Consider the following 13,867-nt stretch of genomic DNA (forward strand, 5'->3'; position numbering starts at 1 on the left):
TTTATTAGGCTGCAATAGTTAGGATTGGTAAACAGCTGCTCTCAATAACAGCATCGTGCCCCTTACCCAGTCCATTGCATCTACAGTAGGCTGATCAAGTGCTTAGGGGATTAGCCCAAGTCACTGAGACTTCAGCTCAAACCCTGGTTCTTGCTGCAGTCTTAAGCTGGATCCTCAAAGCACCATTGGCACCTAGTGAAATCCTAGGCCCCAAGATTAGCACTGGGATCTCAGGAAGCAGTTGAGTGTTCAAATCCCACCTCTGCCCATTGCCCCAGTAGACTTTTAATGTCCTATAATAATGTTGGGAATACAAGGCTACAGCTGCTGGCACAGAGGGAAGAGTAGGTGTGGGTACACAGACACCGCCGTGTGTACCCACATCTTTGAGACAGAAGAAGATGGCAGAGTGGCATACAAGGGCCTTATTCAGGGAACTACAGGGATGCAAGGAGCCCCTGAGCTCACTTGGTCAAAGCAATGATTCATATGACTCCAGCTTCTAGCAACTTAGGCCATAGTCCTACACCTGCTGAAGCCAATTATAAAACGTTGACTTCACGAGGAGCAGGATCAGTCTTCATGGAAATGTCAGAGCAGCCAGTGCATAACCCGGGTGAGTGAACACACACAGAGCTGTCGAAAGCTACTAAACAAAATGAGATGGTTCAGGCGGTTCCAAATCTGTCAGCGTGATGGATGGGGCTTGGAAAACTCATTAGGTCAACGTCTATTGTGTTACAGCGATTCGCAATCGTGCAGAACAGCAGACTCTCTTGTCTGCCCTGTTCTGTTCCAGCACTCAGTACTGGACTTGCAGATGTATTAGAGATGTTCAATCCTATCCCCAGGGCTAAGGCCGTCTGGTGCCAACCACACTGTAATAATCAGGCACTTGCCCTGATTTTCTCACTGCAGGAAAATGCTGAAGTCCAACTGGGGTGGGCTGGCTTGCATGCTGGGGTAAATGCGCGATTCCATGACTATTCACTTGCAGGGATCTGCTCTTGCTTACCTGGTCTCAATTTTTCTCTGAAGCGGAGAGCAAAACAGCTTATCAGGGTGGAAACAAAAGAAAACAGATGGAAGAAAAGGCATCAAACCTGTGGCCAACCTCTGCTTCGCTTGCCATTTCACAGGGAATCCTGTAAGTGGAAAACATACACAGAGGTTTCCTAGTTAGAAAGCTGCTGTGAAATGCTTTGCTGCCTTTCATCTCTACAAGTACTGTACCTGTTTCAGCAGACAAAAGAACCCAGAGGCGTGAGGATTGGGAAGGGTTGGTTTCAGCCAGGACAATACATTGTGGATCAGGTTCCAACCCTGGCCAAGTTCAGTGGTGTTCGGAGTGCGAGTGTGGCACAGGCCTCGGCTCTACTGAAATCTATTTATTGCACACGTGAATACAAGGCTGGAGGTGTTGCCTTTCTAACAGAGTGAAAAGGAATAAGGAAACACCATTAGTGAGTCTGTATGCTTACAGTTCCAGGGGAGGCGGAGGGGGCATCCTACTCTCTAGATAGGTAGTTGCTAACATCACAATGGAAAGAGTTTGAAAGCACATTTTAAAGCCTTTATGCATGTCTGAGCAATATCAGATCCAACTGGACCAGGATCCCAGCTACTGCTAAGCTCATAGCTTTATCAGAAGTAGGCGGAGGTCTGGCAGGCTCTCACATAGTTATCCCATAACGTTTTGTTGTCTTCAGTTCTTAACATTTTGTCTTGAATGGCCAAACTCTTGCTGAAAAGTAACTCTGCAGGTGTTGCTTGCCCAGCCAGGTTCTAAGTCGTGAAGTCTCAGTTTCTGTGACGGTCAAAGGCTTCCTCTTGATGAAACGCTCTGAAAGGAAACCCATCTGTCTAGCGCCAGAACAACGTGATTATGGTTCGACTCTCACAGTTCTGTAACTAGTAATTCCTTGAGTAATACTGAGCCAACTTCCATCGCAGTCACTACAGTAGGAACATTATTCGTATACGTTGCATCGCTCCAAAATCATTCTCATCTCAGGAAAATGTGCGTCTCCCCCCCGCCCATTTCATTGGACTGCTAAGGAAGTAGACTTATAAATCTGTTGCCAGATCAGGGCTGTAAGTGAGGGTTAACATAAAACCGACCATGGGCAGCAAAGTTGTTGGCAGCTTGTTGGAATGACTTCAGGTTACTGCCATTGCACCTTTTTCTCAAGCTTGGTTGAGAAGAAGCTAAATTTTGGAGCTTTTTCACAACGATGAAGATGTGATCTTTACAGGCTCCAGCTGTCTTTCATCATTCACGAAGATGTTAAAGGAGCCCTTCTGCTTCAGGAAGTAGAGTACTAACCTAAGTGCAAGATGTTAAAACCCACAGTGGTGGTGTAGACTCAGGAATGTTGCAAAGGGGCTGGCTTATGGTTTCCAGCACGCTGTCATTCCAGCTGCCAGGGGTTTGAATGTAAAACAGATTAGAAAGACAGATGACCTGCTTCAAGGAAGGAATCAATTGATTACTGGCCAGTTAACCAGTTGACACCCTGCTGTGTTCACTCCTTTGTCAAATGGTGCATTAAATGCCTGGGAGACCGGTGAAACAACCCAAATGGACTGTAACCGTGCAGAACTAATAATTTAGCATTTCAGCCAAAGAAAAGGAGTGTAAGGATACAGGATGTAAGCTTTCTTCCTGCTTTCTCTCTGCAGTCAGAGTACGGGAAGGACAGCTTTATTTATTTTTTGAGTGATCATCTGAGACTCTAGCATGTATGAAGATTGTATTTAGCCTAGCAACAGTCGGGAAACTCCTTCATTTCAAGGAGTTGCTGAAAACCAGTCCAACCAGGTGTCTTAGTCTGTGTTAATTAGACAAGATTTAACACTCTGGGAACATGTAAGAAAGGAGTGGTCTTATCTGTGCTCTTACTATTAACTGGAGCATCCTAACCTGGATGGTGTGCATTAGTCAGTAAATTAGCTTCCTTCCCTGGAAATGCAAAACTCTAGCAGTCTTGGTTCAGAGATGATACCTTTTATTAGCCCAGCTAAAAAATAGCAAAAAAATTATCCTTTTTTGTGATTTCTTAGTTGGACTAATAAAAGGTATCATCTCTGAACCAAGACTTTTAGAGTTTTGCATTTCTTTTTGTCTCAGACCAACACAGCTACCAAATCCATCCTTCCCTGGGCAATTTTCCCGCTGCATTTCCCACTAACAAAGTTCAGAAGTTTATTAGCAGTTTGGTTCGTTTGCTCCTGCCTCAATGGCTGTTGAGAAGTTTGGTCAAGCCTTAACATAACCATACATTTACATCCTTTTGATACATAAACTGTGTAAGAGCACATCATTTACCAAATATCATTAAGAGGCCTAACACAAAACCCAGGGCTGCGAATCCCAGTCCCCCATGCAACAACATGCCCCCATTGCTGAAGAACGTGTGCATCCAGAATCGGGCTCCTCAGTCACCTGAGGACCCATCGAGCCCGATGGACACCATCCTTTACTCTGAAGGACCGCTGCCACCGCCAGGAATTCAGGAATGCACTTTATATACAGTGGTGTTTGTAACGGATGGCAACTGTTATGTCAACATTTGTTTCCATTTAGAAAAAGAACTGATGGGGAGACGCATTAAATGTGAAGGGAAACAATGTGCCACACACAAGGCAAAAATCAGTCAGCTGTCATTAATATGGCCTCACTGAACAACAAAGCCAAAATGAAACTCCCCGTACGATTCAATAGGCTGAGGAAGTGGTACCCGGTTCTGTAGTAGCTCTGGACATGCCGTTGGGTTTTATTCCCATGCTTTTGTTATTAAATGTAAAAAGGATCTAAGGAGCACAGGGAAAATGATTTATTGCCCATTTGATTACATGACATCCCGTAGAGTGCTATCTGTAAATAGGCATACAAACTCAGGAGACCTCAATTCTTTTCCTGCCTATGCCATTTGGTGACCAGAAGTAAACTGCTTCATGTCTGCATCTGTTTCCCCATCGTAAAACTGGCTTTATCCTACTGACCTTCTGTGTACAGTGCTTTGAGAGACTCGTTTTCACATAAAGTTCCTTTTTGCAAAATTTCCACAGGGATCAAAAAAAATTGGAAAATTTCAAACCAGCTCTAAAAGGAAATTTTACTGGCAGCTTTAACTCCTTTTGATTAGGGAGCCAAAAATTGCTAAGCAGATCTGATTTAAAACAAGACATGCACTACTTGAATATGTTTTTGTACTGCATCTGAAGCATTTAAGTTGCTCCATCTGATAGATTTCCTTGGTTCCAGCGCCAGAAACACCTACTTTGAAGGTATGGGGTGGTAGGAAAGGACATTTAATAATAGAGGTCATTAATATTACATTATTATTAAGCCTGCTATTTAATCAGGCTTAATAATAATGTAAGCTTGATTAAATAGCAGGCTGTGGTTTTGAAATAAAGCATGCAAGTGTCCTTTTAAAGGTTCCAGGCCACTCTATGTTGAATCAGGCAGCTGAGATATTACATCACTTTTACAAAGAACAAGCCGGTTGTTTAGGGGCTATTCGATTCTACTTTCATAGGATAGGGCAGTTCATGCTGCGTTTGTTCTTGAAACACTCAAAACTATTAGCTTTTCCATTTTGGATTGTACTGCAACCAGTTCAGTACCCAACCTCACCGACCTTGGCTCTTGGGAGTGAGGTGTGAAGGCTGAGTTTTTTGCTGGTTATATTGCGATTGCTCCTCAGGGTCGAGATAAATAAGTTTCATTTCCTTATAGTGTGCAAGTTAAAGCCCTTCCTTTCCATGATTCAGCGTACCCAGAACGGATAGTTCACAACCATACCTTTTTCTAAGCTGTGACAGTAGCACACTGACCTCTAACGGCTGGAAACTACTCAGGGGGATGGATGACTGTGCAGCCTGCTCAGCTGCTGATTCAGCTCTGCAAATTCATTTCCATACATTTGCCTATAGGACTGTGCAGGTGTATGGGAAGATTTGGTCCAGTTTACTCTCCTGAAGCAGTTATCCCTTTCCAAAAGTACTCATGGTTTTGTTTTCTTGGTCTTCCTTCACTATATTCATGAACACAGAGCCGTAGGCAGCTTTGTTTCATCTTAATTTATTTAATTTTTTTTTAGATTAAAAAAAAAAAGTTTGAACTTGTAAACAAATTATTTAGCAGTGAAAAAAAAAGAATTTGAAGTATTAACTAGATTATTAACTGAAATATTAGCTAGCAGTAACTTTGAGATATTAGCCAGAAAAAAAGGCACAAGCAGTAGAACAGCAGCTTTCCTTAAAACATAAATACAGTATCCAAGCAGTGATCAGCGTAGCATTCACTAGTAACGGCACCGTGTAATGGGCAAGTTTAATACACACTTAACTGGTAAATTCATGTATTAAACCAATGCTGGGTATTTTACAATTGAAGTCCCACATACAGTATTTCTACTTGCTAACTTTGTAAAGAGCCCCTCTGTGAGTTACCATAACCGAAAAGATTGATTTTTTTTTAGTATTATTATTTTGGTACAGTGGAGATTCAAAATTATAAAAAAAAAGAAAGATATAATAAATGAGCTGTTAGCTAGTATGGCTAAAGAATAAAATTCAACATTAGGTCCTACAACCTACAAACAACTTTACACCGCTGCCAGCATTTCTAAGCTACTTATTCTCCAACCAGCATTTAATCTCCCAATCAGGCTTGGTTTCCCCTTCCAGATCTTCATTTTGTTAAGTGTGAGGTCTGAAAATATAAAACATGCCATTATTCCTGCTGATTGGGCCAGAGCCTGCTACCCATAGCCACAGCAACTTGGCGCCTCGTGCATTGCTTCCAAATTCCCATTCCCCTCAGAAATGCTCTTTAAACCCCCCCATGTCTCAGCGAGTCACATCCAGGCTTTAGCAAAGAGGAATCCTGATTGCCACAAAAGCCTGAGGCTGGTTATTTGTGCCAGCATTGCAGAGGTTAGCAGAGCTAGCACTGGCAGCCTGAAGTTGAAGGAAGAGTTGGCTGAATGCTCTTGGGTTTCAACAAGAGCATTGACCTGGTGCCCCTGGGAGGTGTTGATTAAGACAGCTGGATCACTGTGGCTTAAGGAACTCTGGCAGCTACGCAAGTGGCTTTGATGGAAACATTTTTGTTCAGTGCAGAAACTTCAGAGACTACAGTGCCTGGTGATGATTCATTTCTCAAGGTAGCAAATGCAGGCATAATGAATAGGGCAACTATTCAACTGGCTATAGCAACCCTGCCCAGTCAAGATAACAGTGGCTATGGAAAGGAGCCATGTGACTGCAGCTATGAACCAGTACCTGTTATATTAGGGTACAGTAACGCTGTAGATGAGCCAAGTACACTATTCACCGATAGCCAGTTAAAGACGCCATTTAAAAAAAAAGTCAAAAGTTGGCTCTCAACTCGAGAGGAGACTTATGGTCTTAGGCTAGGAACAAGTCAAGGTCAAGGAGAAATAATGCTTTGAACCAAGATTCACTCATCTTCCCCATGGTTGAACATGAGCCAAATCCTGCTTAGTCCCACCATGTGCTCCAGCCAAGTGATGAGAGAGGCAAGAAGCTATTGTCAATATAAACATTATCTACTTTCCTCAACTTCAGGGCACATATTAAAGACTCCCCTACACCATTATAGCTGGTAGAAAGCTTTCCATCAAGTTCAATGAGACTTTCTGGCTGTAGTTAAATTAGTCAAGTCCACGATCCTTTCACTTCTGCCCGTCCCAAACTCCGCTCTCAAGTGCAGCACAAACAGTGAACACTGGCCTGAGTTTTTTTGACTACATTCATGTTAATCTCCAGTGCATTTATTTTGTATTTACACCCATTAGAGAAGCACGTCTCCCTCTCCTATCCATCCATGACATGCACAGCAACAACAAAAAAAGTTAATACAGTATTGTCCCCAAAATCTCCAACTGCCTTCATGATTAACGCCATGCCGAGAAGATCATCTGGGACCACACATGAAGATCAAGTGTACGGTCTGAGACATATGCCGCCTTAAAGGGGACAACCAGCAGCCCGTCCTTCGTTCCCTTTGTCAGGATTACTGAAAAGGTATGACCTTAAGTCACGTTGATCTGTTCGTGAAGAGTACGAAGTACATCGGGGGCACTAAGCATGGAAGAAACTGCCCTTGGAGTTCTCCGCTTCATAAAATGGGAGAGCAGGACTCAGCGATATATCTTTGAGGAGTTGGAAGCAGCTGCTTTAAGATGAAGGGGTTAGTTCTCTGTTAAGTGCAGCCTTGGCCACTGGAGTGCACATGAAGGGTCAAGCACTGTAGCAGCTTTGGACACCTTTACCTTCCCAATTCAGGACAGAGCCGGATACATAGTTCTTACTCAGATAAAACCATACTAATTCTACATAAGCTTTCCTAAGTAAATGCCATGGCACTGTATCCTTACTTACTAAAGATCTAGGACCCCCAGAAAAACCTCCTTTTCAAGTATTGCTACTGGTGTCATAGCTCTGATCCAGTCTTCTCCCCACAGCAGGGACTCAGTAGGCAGCTTCCTCCTAGCCTAGAGAGTGAACTCACAGGTATTAACAAATAAAAAATTACACTATTTACATATAGTTGTATGTATGCTGCATACCACCAACAACTAGCATGGGGGAAAAAAAGTGTGCTTCTTTGTCCCACAAATTGCCATGTGGCAATTTCTCGGTAACACTCTTGTAAATCCACGGAGTCATCTAATGAAGTCACTCAGGCCTTACCCCTCCCCTCGGCTGGTTTATTTAAATCTTCCCTGACACCACTGAAAACCCCTGGATAGTCTTAATTAAATTTAAAGCAGACTTAAATGGTTTAGCTTGTGAAATGATTTATAACACCAGGTTTAAAAAAAAGTTATTTTCGGGTCTAAACAGAGGTTCACACTATTTGAACTAGAAGCCACGTAAGACATCTGTAATTAAGTTAAAATATCTCCAGCCTACACAGAGCCTCATTGGAGTGGAAAAGTCAAAGCTACTCCAGAGATGCAGTGGTGCAAACAGCAGCATCCAGCCCAGTGCTTTCACTTGAAGAGGAGTTTCCCCTTGTCATCTCAGCTTCGTTAGGACCAGGCATACATGTTGTTAGTAATAATGCTCTAGGAGCCTTCTCTAGATGAGCTCAAGCTTATCGGCTCCGAAGTGCAGTACCATGGCAGAGCAGCCATGCTAGATGCTCCTGCTTATTTGCTTTAAACGAATGAGTTCAAAGTGATAGTCTGTGCATTTTCACAAACCTTTTGACAATAAACAGTTGGCAATACATTTCTTTCAGATCTCTGGACCTGGCTAACCAGCCAGTCCAACTGTCCCCTTCAGACAAAGCCAGAAAAGCATCAGGCAGTTTTCCAGACTCTGTTAAGAACTTTGACAACTTCTTCATAAATCACGAACACGATCGCCACATCCAAACACACTCTGCCAAGACGAGGAACCGTCCCTTTGTAAAATCTGTCGGCAGAAGAGTTACAAATAAGTAGAAGCAGTTCCCCCCCCTCCCCGCAAAGTTTGGAAAGAAAGCAGTTTAGAAAGTTTTAACAACTTGTATTCAGTTATAAATCAGCTCCTAGTATATTTTAAAAGCAAGCTGAGCTTAAGTATGCTAGTGGGTTAAGGGTTGCTAAATGAGTAAGTAAAAACCATGAAAGTATAGCAGGGTTTAAGCTATTAGAAGCAAAAGACTTAAATTCCCCAGTCCAATTTGCCTACAGATGCAAGATAACTAGTTCTCATCGTGTGGATGGAGTTGCTTCAGAAGTATGCTGGGGGGAAAAAAATCCCCCAACTTGGAAAAAAAAGCAAAAAACCAAAAGCCACCACAACCACCCAAAAGACCTTTAATTATGCAATATACTTCTCTTTTCCTCTCTGCTAACTGTGCAAGTTAAATGTTTGCAAGTGAGGTTGGGCAGGGAGAGGCAGTTCTCAACTGCTCTCTTCAGGGCAGGGGCTGTGTCTGTGCGGAGGAGATCCCAGCACAATGAATTGGGGAAAATGTCAATAAATGCCAACCCGGTAAACAAGCAGATGCTGAACCAAACTAAGTAGTAACCATCACAAGCGTGGAACATTGCAGCATCTCATGTACACAGAGCAGGGGTGGGCAAAATGCGGCCCGTGGCCAGATGCGGCCCACCAGGCCATTCTACCCGGCCTGTGGAGCCCCTAAAAAATTTAGAAAATTAATATTTATCTGTCCCCGGCTGCCTGTCACGCAGCCCTCGATGCCTTGCCAAGACTCAGTAAGCGTCCCTCAGCCCAAAATAATTGCCCGCCCTTGATATAGAGACTAGAGTTGAATTCCACTTACGCTAACGGGCCCTCATTTTTGAGGATCTGGTAGGCACAGTCCAAGGTACTCTTATACTTGTGGGCTTCCAGACCCTGAAAGAGAGGACAGGGCATGGTGGGGAGGAAAACCAAGAAAACCACACAAAAAACCCCTGTTGAGTATTTATGGCATTGTACTAAAATCATAAAGGCAAAAACGTAAGCTCTTTGTTCAGTTTTTGTACCGCACCGAGCACAGGGGGGGACGTGGTCTACAACTACAGCTTACATCACTATACAATAATGGAAATAAAACTACAGAATCATAATTCACAGCAGTACAGATGAAGTGGCAGGGTTGCACGGGAACAGGCCACGCCATGAGATTCCCGTTTCATTAAAGACGACAGCACGAGAGCTGGTGGAGGAAGCATCCTGATTTCTGAGAAGCAAGGCATTGCACTACTGGCTCTTAAGCAATCTCTACCTGCATCCTGGTTTTGATGACATCTAGCGGAGTGTTACCGAAAACACTGGCTGCACCTGCCACAGCACCAAATGCAGCCGTAACGAATGGGTTCATCTCTCGGTGAGTATTATCACCTGTCAAAGCAGAGAGAGAAATAATTAGACAGGGTGTTCCTATATATGCTAGTACTTTTAGAAACAAGCTCTAAATTTTAAGTACGTATGCCTACAGTAAGTTAAGTGATCAACAGAAATACCAGGCAGTATTGATCTAGCCTGGATAGCTCTGCCTGTAAGGAAATTTAAAAAGTGATACTGCTAAGCAATCACCCGTTTCTCAGAAAAGAAGTGAGTTGCTATCCTGATCCCGGTTACATCTTACCTAGATACCAGTTGCGGAAGGAAGTCATCACAAAAAACCGGATTGCCTGGTTTGAGCCTTGCTTGAGGACAGTGGCTGTCAGTCCCTGGTATGTTCCACGCAAGCCTACAACAGATAAGATATTTATTTTTGCACATCATTAAAGGCTGATTAAACCAATCAAATGGCCAAAAGGCACCAGCCAATCTCCTAAAACAAACTGGTATTTCACAGGTGACCGTTTGTTCAAAACTGACACGTTTAACTGATGTCATTAGGTTCAAAATAGAATAAAACTAGTTTTTCAATTTTTAATTGTATGCTTAGAGTCATACCTTGTTCCCGCACAATCTCACGGACACCATGGAAAAATCCTCTGTACTTTGGGTTGAGAGAGGATTGGTCATGAATGAACTTCACCTGTGAGAATTTAAAAAAACAAACAAACCAAAATGAACTTTAAAAGTTGTGCTATGACTATTATCCTTTAGCTCATCATTTAAAATAAAATCCCATCCACTATTTAAAGCATTTGAGAACCCTGTACCATTCCACACTTATGTTATGGCGTAAGCGTAGCTTACATTGAGTTGGCCTATGCAGCGTCAAATAGCACAAGGTAAAAATTAAACATTTCAAAACACACTAAAGAGCCAGGGCAAGCTTATTTAGTTAATAGAGGGAGCATCTACACATGCTATCAGCACAGGGCAAGAAGCTACGGTGCATATGGCACTGGAGTTTATTGCTCCTAGGTGTGCCTTTTGCACATGTGCCCGGGACTGCAGCATGTTGAGCTGGGTTGGAGCAGCCCTGGCTGGCAGGTGGTCCGGTGGGGGCCAGCCTGGCGCTCAGGGCTGCTCCAACCCAGCTCAACATGCTGCCAAGGGGGTGATCCTATGCGGGGCTAGGCAGCAGACAGACATCCCCTGCACTGAAACACCCTCATGCCCCAGCCAGCTGGGTCAGGGTCTACATGTGTGTTGCTGCGCACAAAACTCTGCAGCAGGATAAAAAGTAATAACCTGCTGTGGGTTTATTATTTTCCTGCAACCTAACAGGGTTCCTGCAGAGATGCCGAAACATTTACTGCAAAGCCAGCTAGACAGCTTTGCAGTAAATATCTCACATAGACGCGCACACCGAGTAGTAGATTCCAAACCTTAAGAACAGTGTAGATGAACTTCTAGCACCTGTGGATTAAGTTTGCCTACCTTTATTGTTTCCATTGGACAGACAATTGCAACAGCTTCTGCTACGCCAGCTCCCAAGCCACAAATTAAGCTCCGTTTACTGTCCAGTTTCCCACTTGAATCCTTTGCGTAATTGCTGAGTACCTCGAACACCCCAAACCTGCAGAGAACAGCCAAGTTTCATTTTCTCCACCACAGATCTCCTCAAATAAAAATGAGGCAGACTGACAAGGTCAGAAGTATTCAGGCTTTATTTTCCCCGCCCCCAGAGTTAGGGAGATTTAAAAATCAGTAACCCAGCTTCTCATCCCAGTTACGAGGTGCAGCAAGCAGTCAGTAACACAAGGCAAAAATGGATATTCACCTCTTCTCTTAAGCATAAGTGGCATCTTATTCTTATGAGCAACAGCTAATACAATCAGGGAGCTGATATATTTCTTTTAACTCTTGGATTTCAGGTCTAGTGCATTTAAGTGATTTTGAAGAAGGGTTTTTTGGACATCCATCCAAATGACACATCTACCAGTTCCAACATTAATCATCATCTTTCAGAACACAAGGCACTGAAGTCATTATCTCAAAGCCAATGCAAATCCAGTGGGACTTGAGAGAGAATTGCACAGAGTGCTTCACAGCACTTAAGGAAAAGAAAATCCCTCCCCACGAAACTAGTCTCATTTAGCACTTTGAGAATGATAGATAAATTCTATATAAAACAGGTTTCATCCTCTTATCATAGGACATCCTTCCACACATCTGATATCTTGACAATACTTACGAATAATAAAGTCTCCATCACTTTACCTGACAGCAGATTTTGGAATCGAGCCATATAGCAGAGAGCTGAGGCCCCTGTACAGACCCCTGACACCATGATCTTGCACAGTTAGCTTCACACAGTGACCTGGAAGACAATTTCCAGGCCTTGGTAAGAATAAGCAGTTTTTTACCTTTTAAATGAATGCTCAAGGTACTGAGCATGCTGCTTAAATAGTTTACTAGAAGCTTTGTTTGAGATTTTAAATGCAAAACCAGTGGAAGTTTGCATCTTACCAATACTTCTGTACCGAGGGGGGTTTGCTTTTTCATCCAGTTGTAGCTGAGTTTTTACATATTCGGTGGGGAAAGTGATGCAGATTTCAATCCCTCCAGCAATGCCACCTGCACAAAAAACAGATGGAGAAGCATTATGTTCTTAGCTTAAGGAAACAAAGACTGAACTCAGACAAACCTCGTACCCTATCCTACTGTCTCCCACTCTGCCAAGACCGCGTTGCAAAGACTCTTGCTAACAAGCTTGGGAGCGATGCAGTAAGCCCAGCGACACTAAAAGCACTTCCAAGTTAGAAGGAAAGCACAAAAGCCATTAGCTTTGCCCAATAACTTGCAAAACAAGCAGCCAAGACAAAAAGATCAGATCCAGGCTGACACTGGGGAATTACTGCTGAACTAAACTCCTGTCCACTGGTCAGCGTTTGCCACCCCCCGCCGCCAACACCGCCGTGGCCGCCTGTAAGAGCACACCACTGTCACACCCCTGCCATTGCTGCCACTGCCTGCGGGTGATCACCGTGCCCCCCAGCCTCTGGGGCCATGCTTCGTTCACGAGCTGGGGTATATGTTGTGTCAGGCTTCTCACTAACCTGACAGTCCTCACTGGCAGGCAGAAATCCTTCTCAAGACCTCCATGCCGCTTGATTTTTTTCCTGCAGCAGTTCAAGGCAGGATTGCCATGGACTTCAGCATTTGCATGCAGGACCAGGCCCCATCCCCTACTGCTGAGCACATGCCCGTTTGAGAAAATCTCTATTTTTAAGCTAAGTTTCCATTTTAACTTGAACCTCCTGTTGTGGCTTAGTGGAAGGAGCCTTGTTTGCCCTGTGGGAAACCTGGGTTCAATTCCTGGAGGTGCATATCACTACAGCCATGGAGGCTCTGAACCAGGGGTGCGCAAAATGCGGCCTGTGGGCCAGATGTGGCTCGCCAGCCCGTTCTCTCTGGCCTGCGGGGCCCTTAAAAAATTTAGAAAATTAATATTTGCCTGTCAAGTGGCCCGCGATGCCTTGCCAAAACTCAGTATGTGCCCTCCGCCTAAAATAACTGCCCACCCCTGCTCTGGACTCAGCCTGGCCTTTGGACGCTGTCTCAGTAAAGGGGATGGAAGATCTAGCCAGCCTAGGCATGTGTTGCAGATCCTGGTGACCTCCCATGTATACACCATGGTCCAGAAGGCTTGACGATTGCCTAAGCCATTTCAGCTCTGATCTGCCCCTTCCCGAGTCCATTATAGTTTGGCGGGGAAAGGACATCCGATTCTAGCGCCCCTTCCCCTCCAAAAATCAAAAGCCTTCGTGCAGTAGGCATGTCCACGCATGAGTTTACTGCCATCCATGAAATAGTTTACAAAACGGGGGCAACCGCTCCCAAATCCTGACGGTAACGCAGCACGGGCGTGACCACCAGCAAGCGCTTGTACACGGGGCGAATCTGTGGAGAGCGGCGCCCTTCTTCAGATCCTCACGTGGGGCTCGAGCAGCCCCGAGAGGAGAGCTGGGGCTTCTGGGCTGGG

General features: G+C 44.2%; 1 protein-coding gene across 1 annotated transcript in view; it reads right to left on the minus strand.

Moving 5' to 3' along the window:
* Nucleotides 1-7,815: 7,815 nt before the first annotated feature.
* Nucleotides 7,816-13,867, minus strand: part of LOC109317073 (tricarboxylate transport protein, mitochondrial-like) — a 6,423-nt gene continuing 371 nt past the window's right edge. The window contains exons 2-9 of the mRNA XM_019545535.1: nt 12,352-12,459; nt 12,103-12,202; nt 11,320-11,458; nt 10,441-10,525; nt 10,127-10,231; nt 9,764-9,879; nt 9,317-9,390; nt 7,816-8,457 (exon numbers count right to left, since the gene is read on the minus strand). Coding sequence (XP_019401080.1) covers nt 8,343-8,457; nt 9,317-9,390; nt 9,764-9,879; nt 10,127-10,231; nt 10,441-10,525; nt 11,320-11,458; nt 12,103-12,202; nt 12,352-12,459 — 842 coding nt within the window. The 3' untranslated portion in view covers nt 7,816-8,342. The remainder of the gene's footprint in view (nt 8,458-9,316; nt 9,391-9,763; nt 9,880-10,126; nt 10,232-10,440; nt 10,526-11,319; nt 11,459-12,102; nt 12,203-12,351; nt 12,460-13,867) is intronic.

Source organism: Crocodylus porosus, unplaced genomic scaffold (genome assembly GCF_001723895.1).
Source record: "Crocodylus porosus isolate Cpor-Errol unplaced genomic scaffold, CroPor_comp1, whole genome shotgun sequence".
NCBI classification, from domain to species: domain Eukaryota; kingdom Metazoa; phylum Chordata; order Crocodylia; family Crocodylidae; genus Crocodylus; species Crocodylus porosus.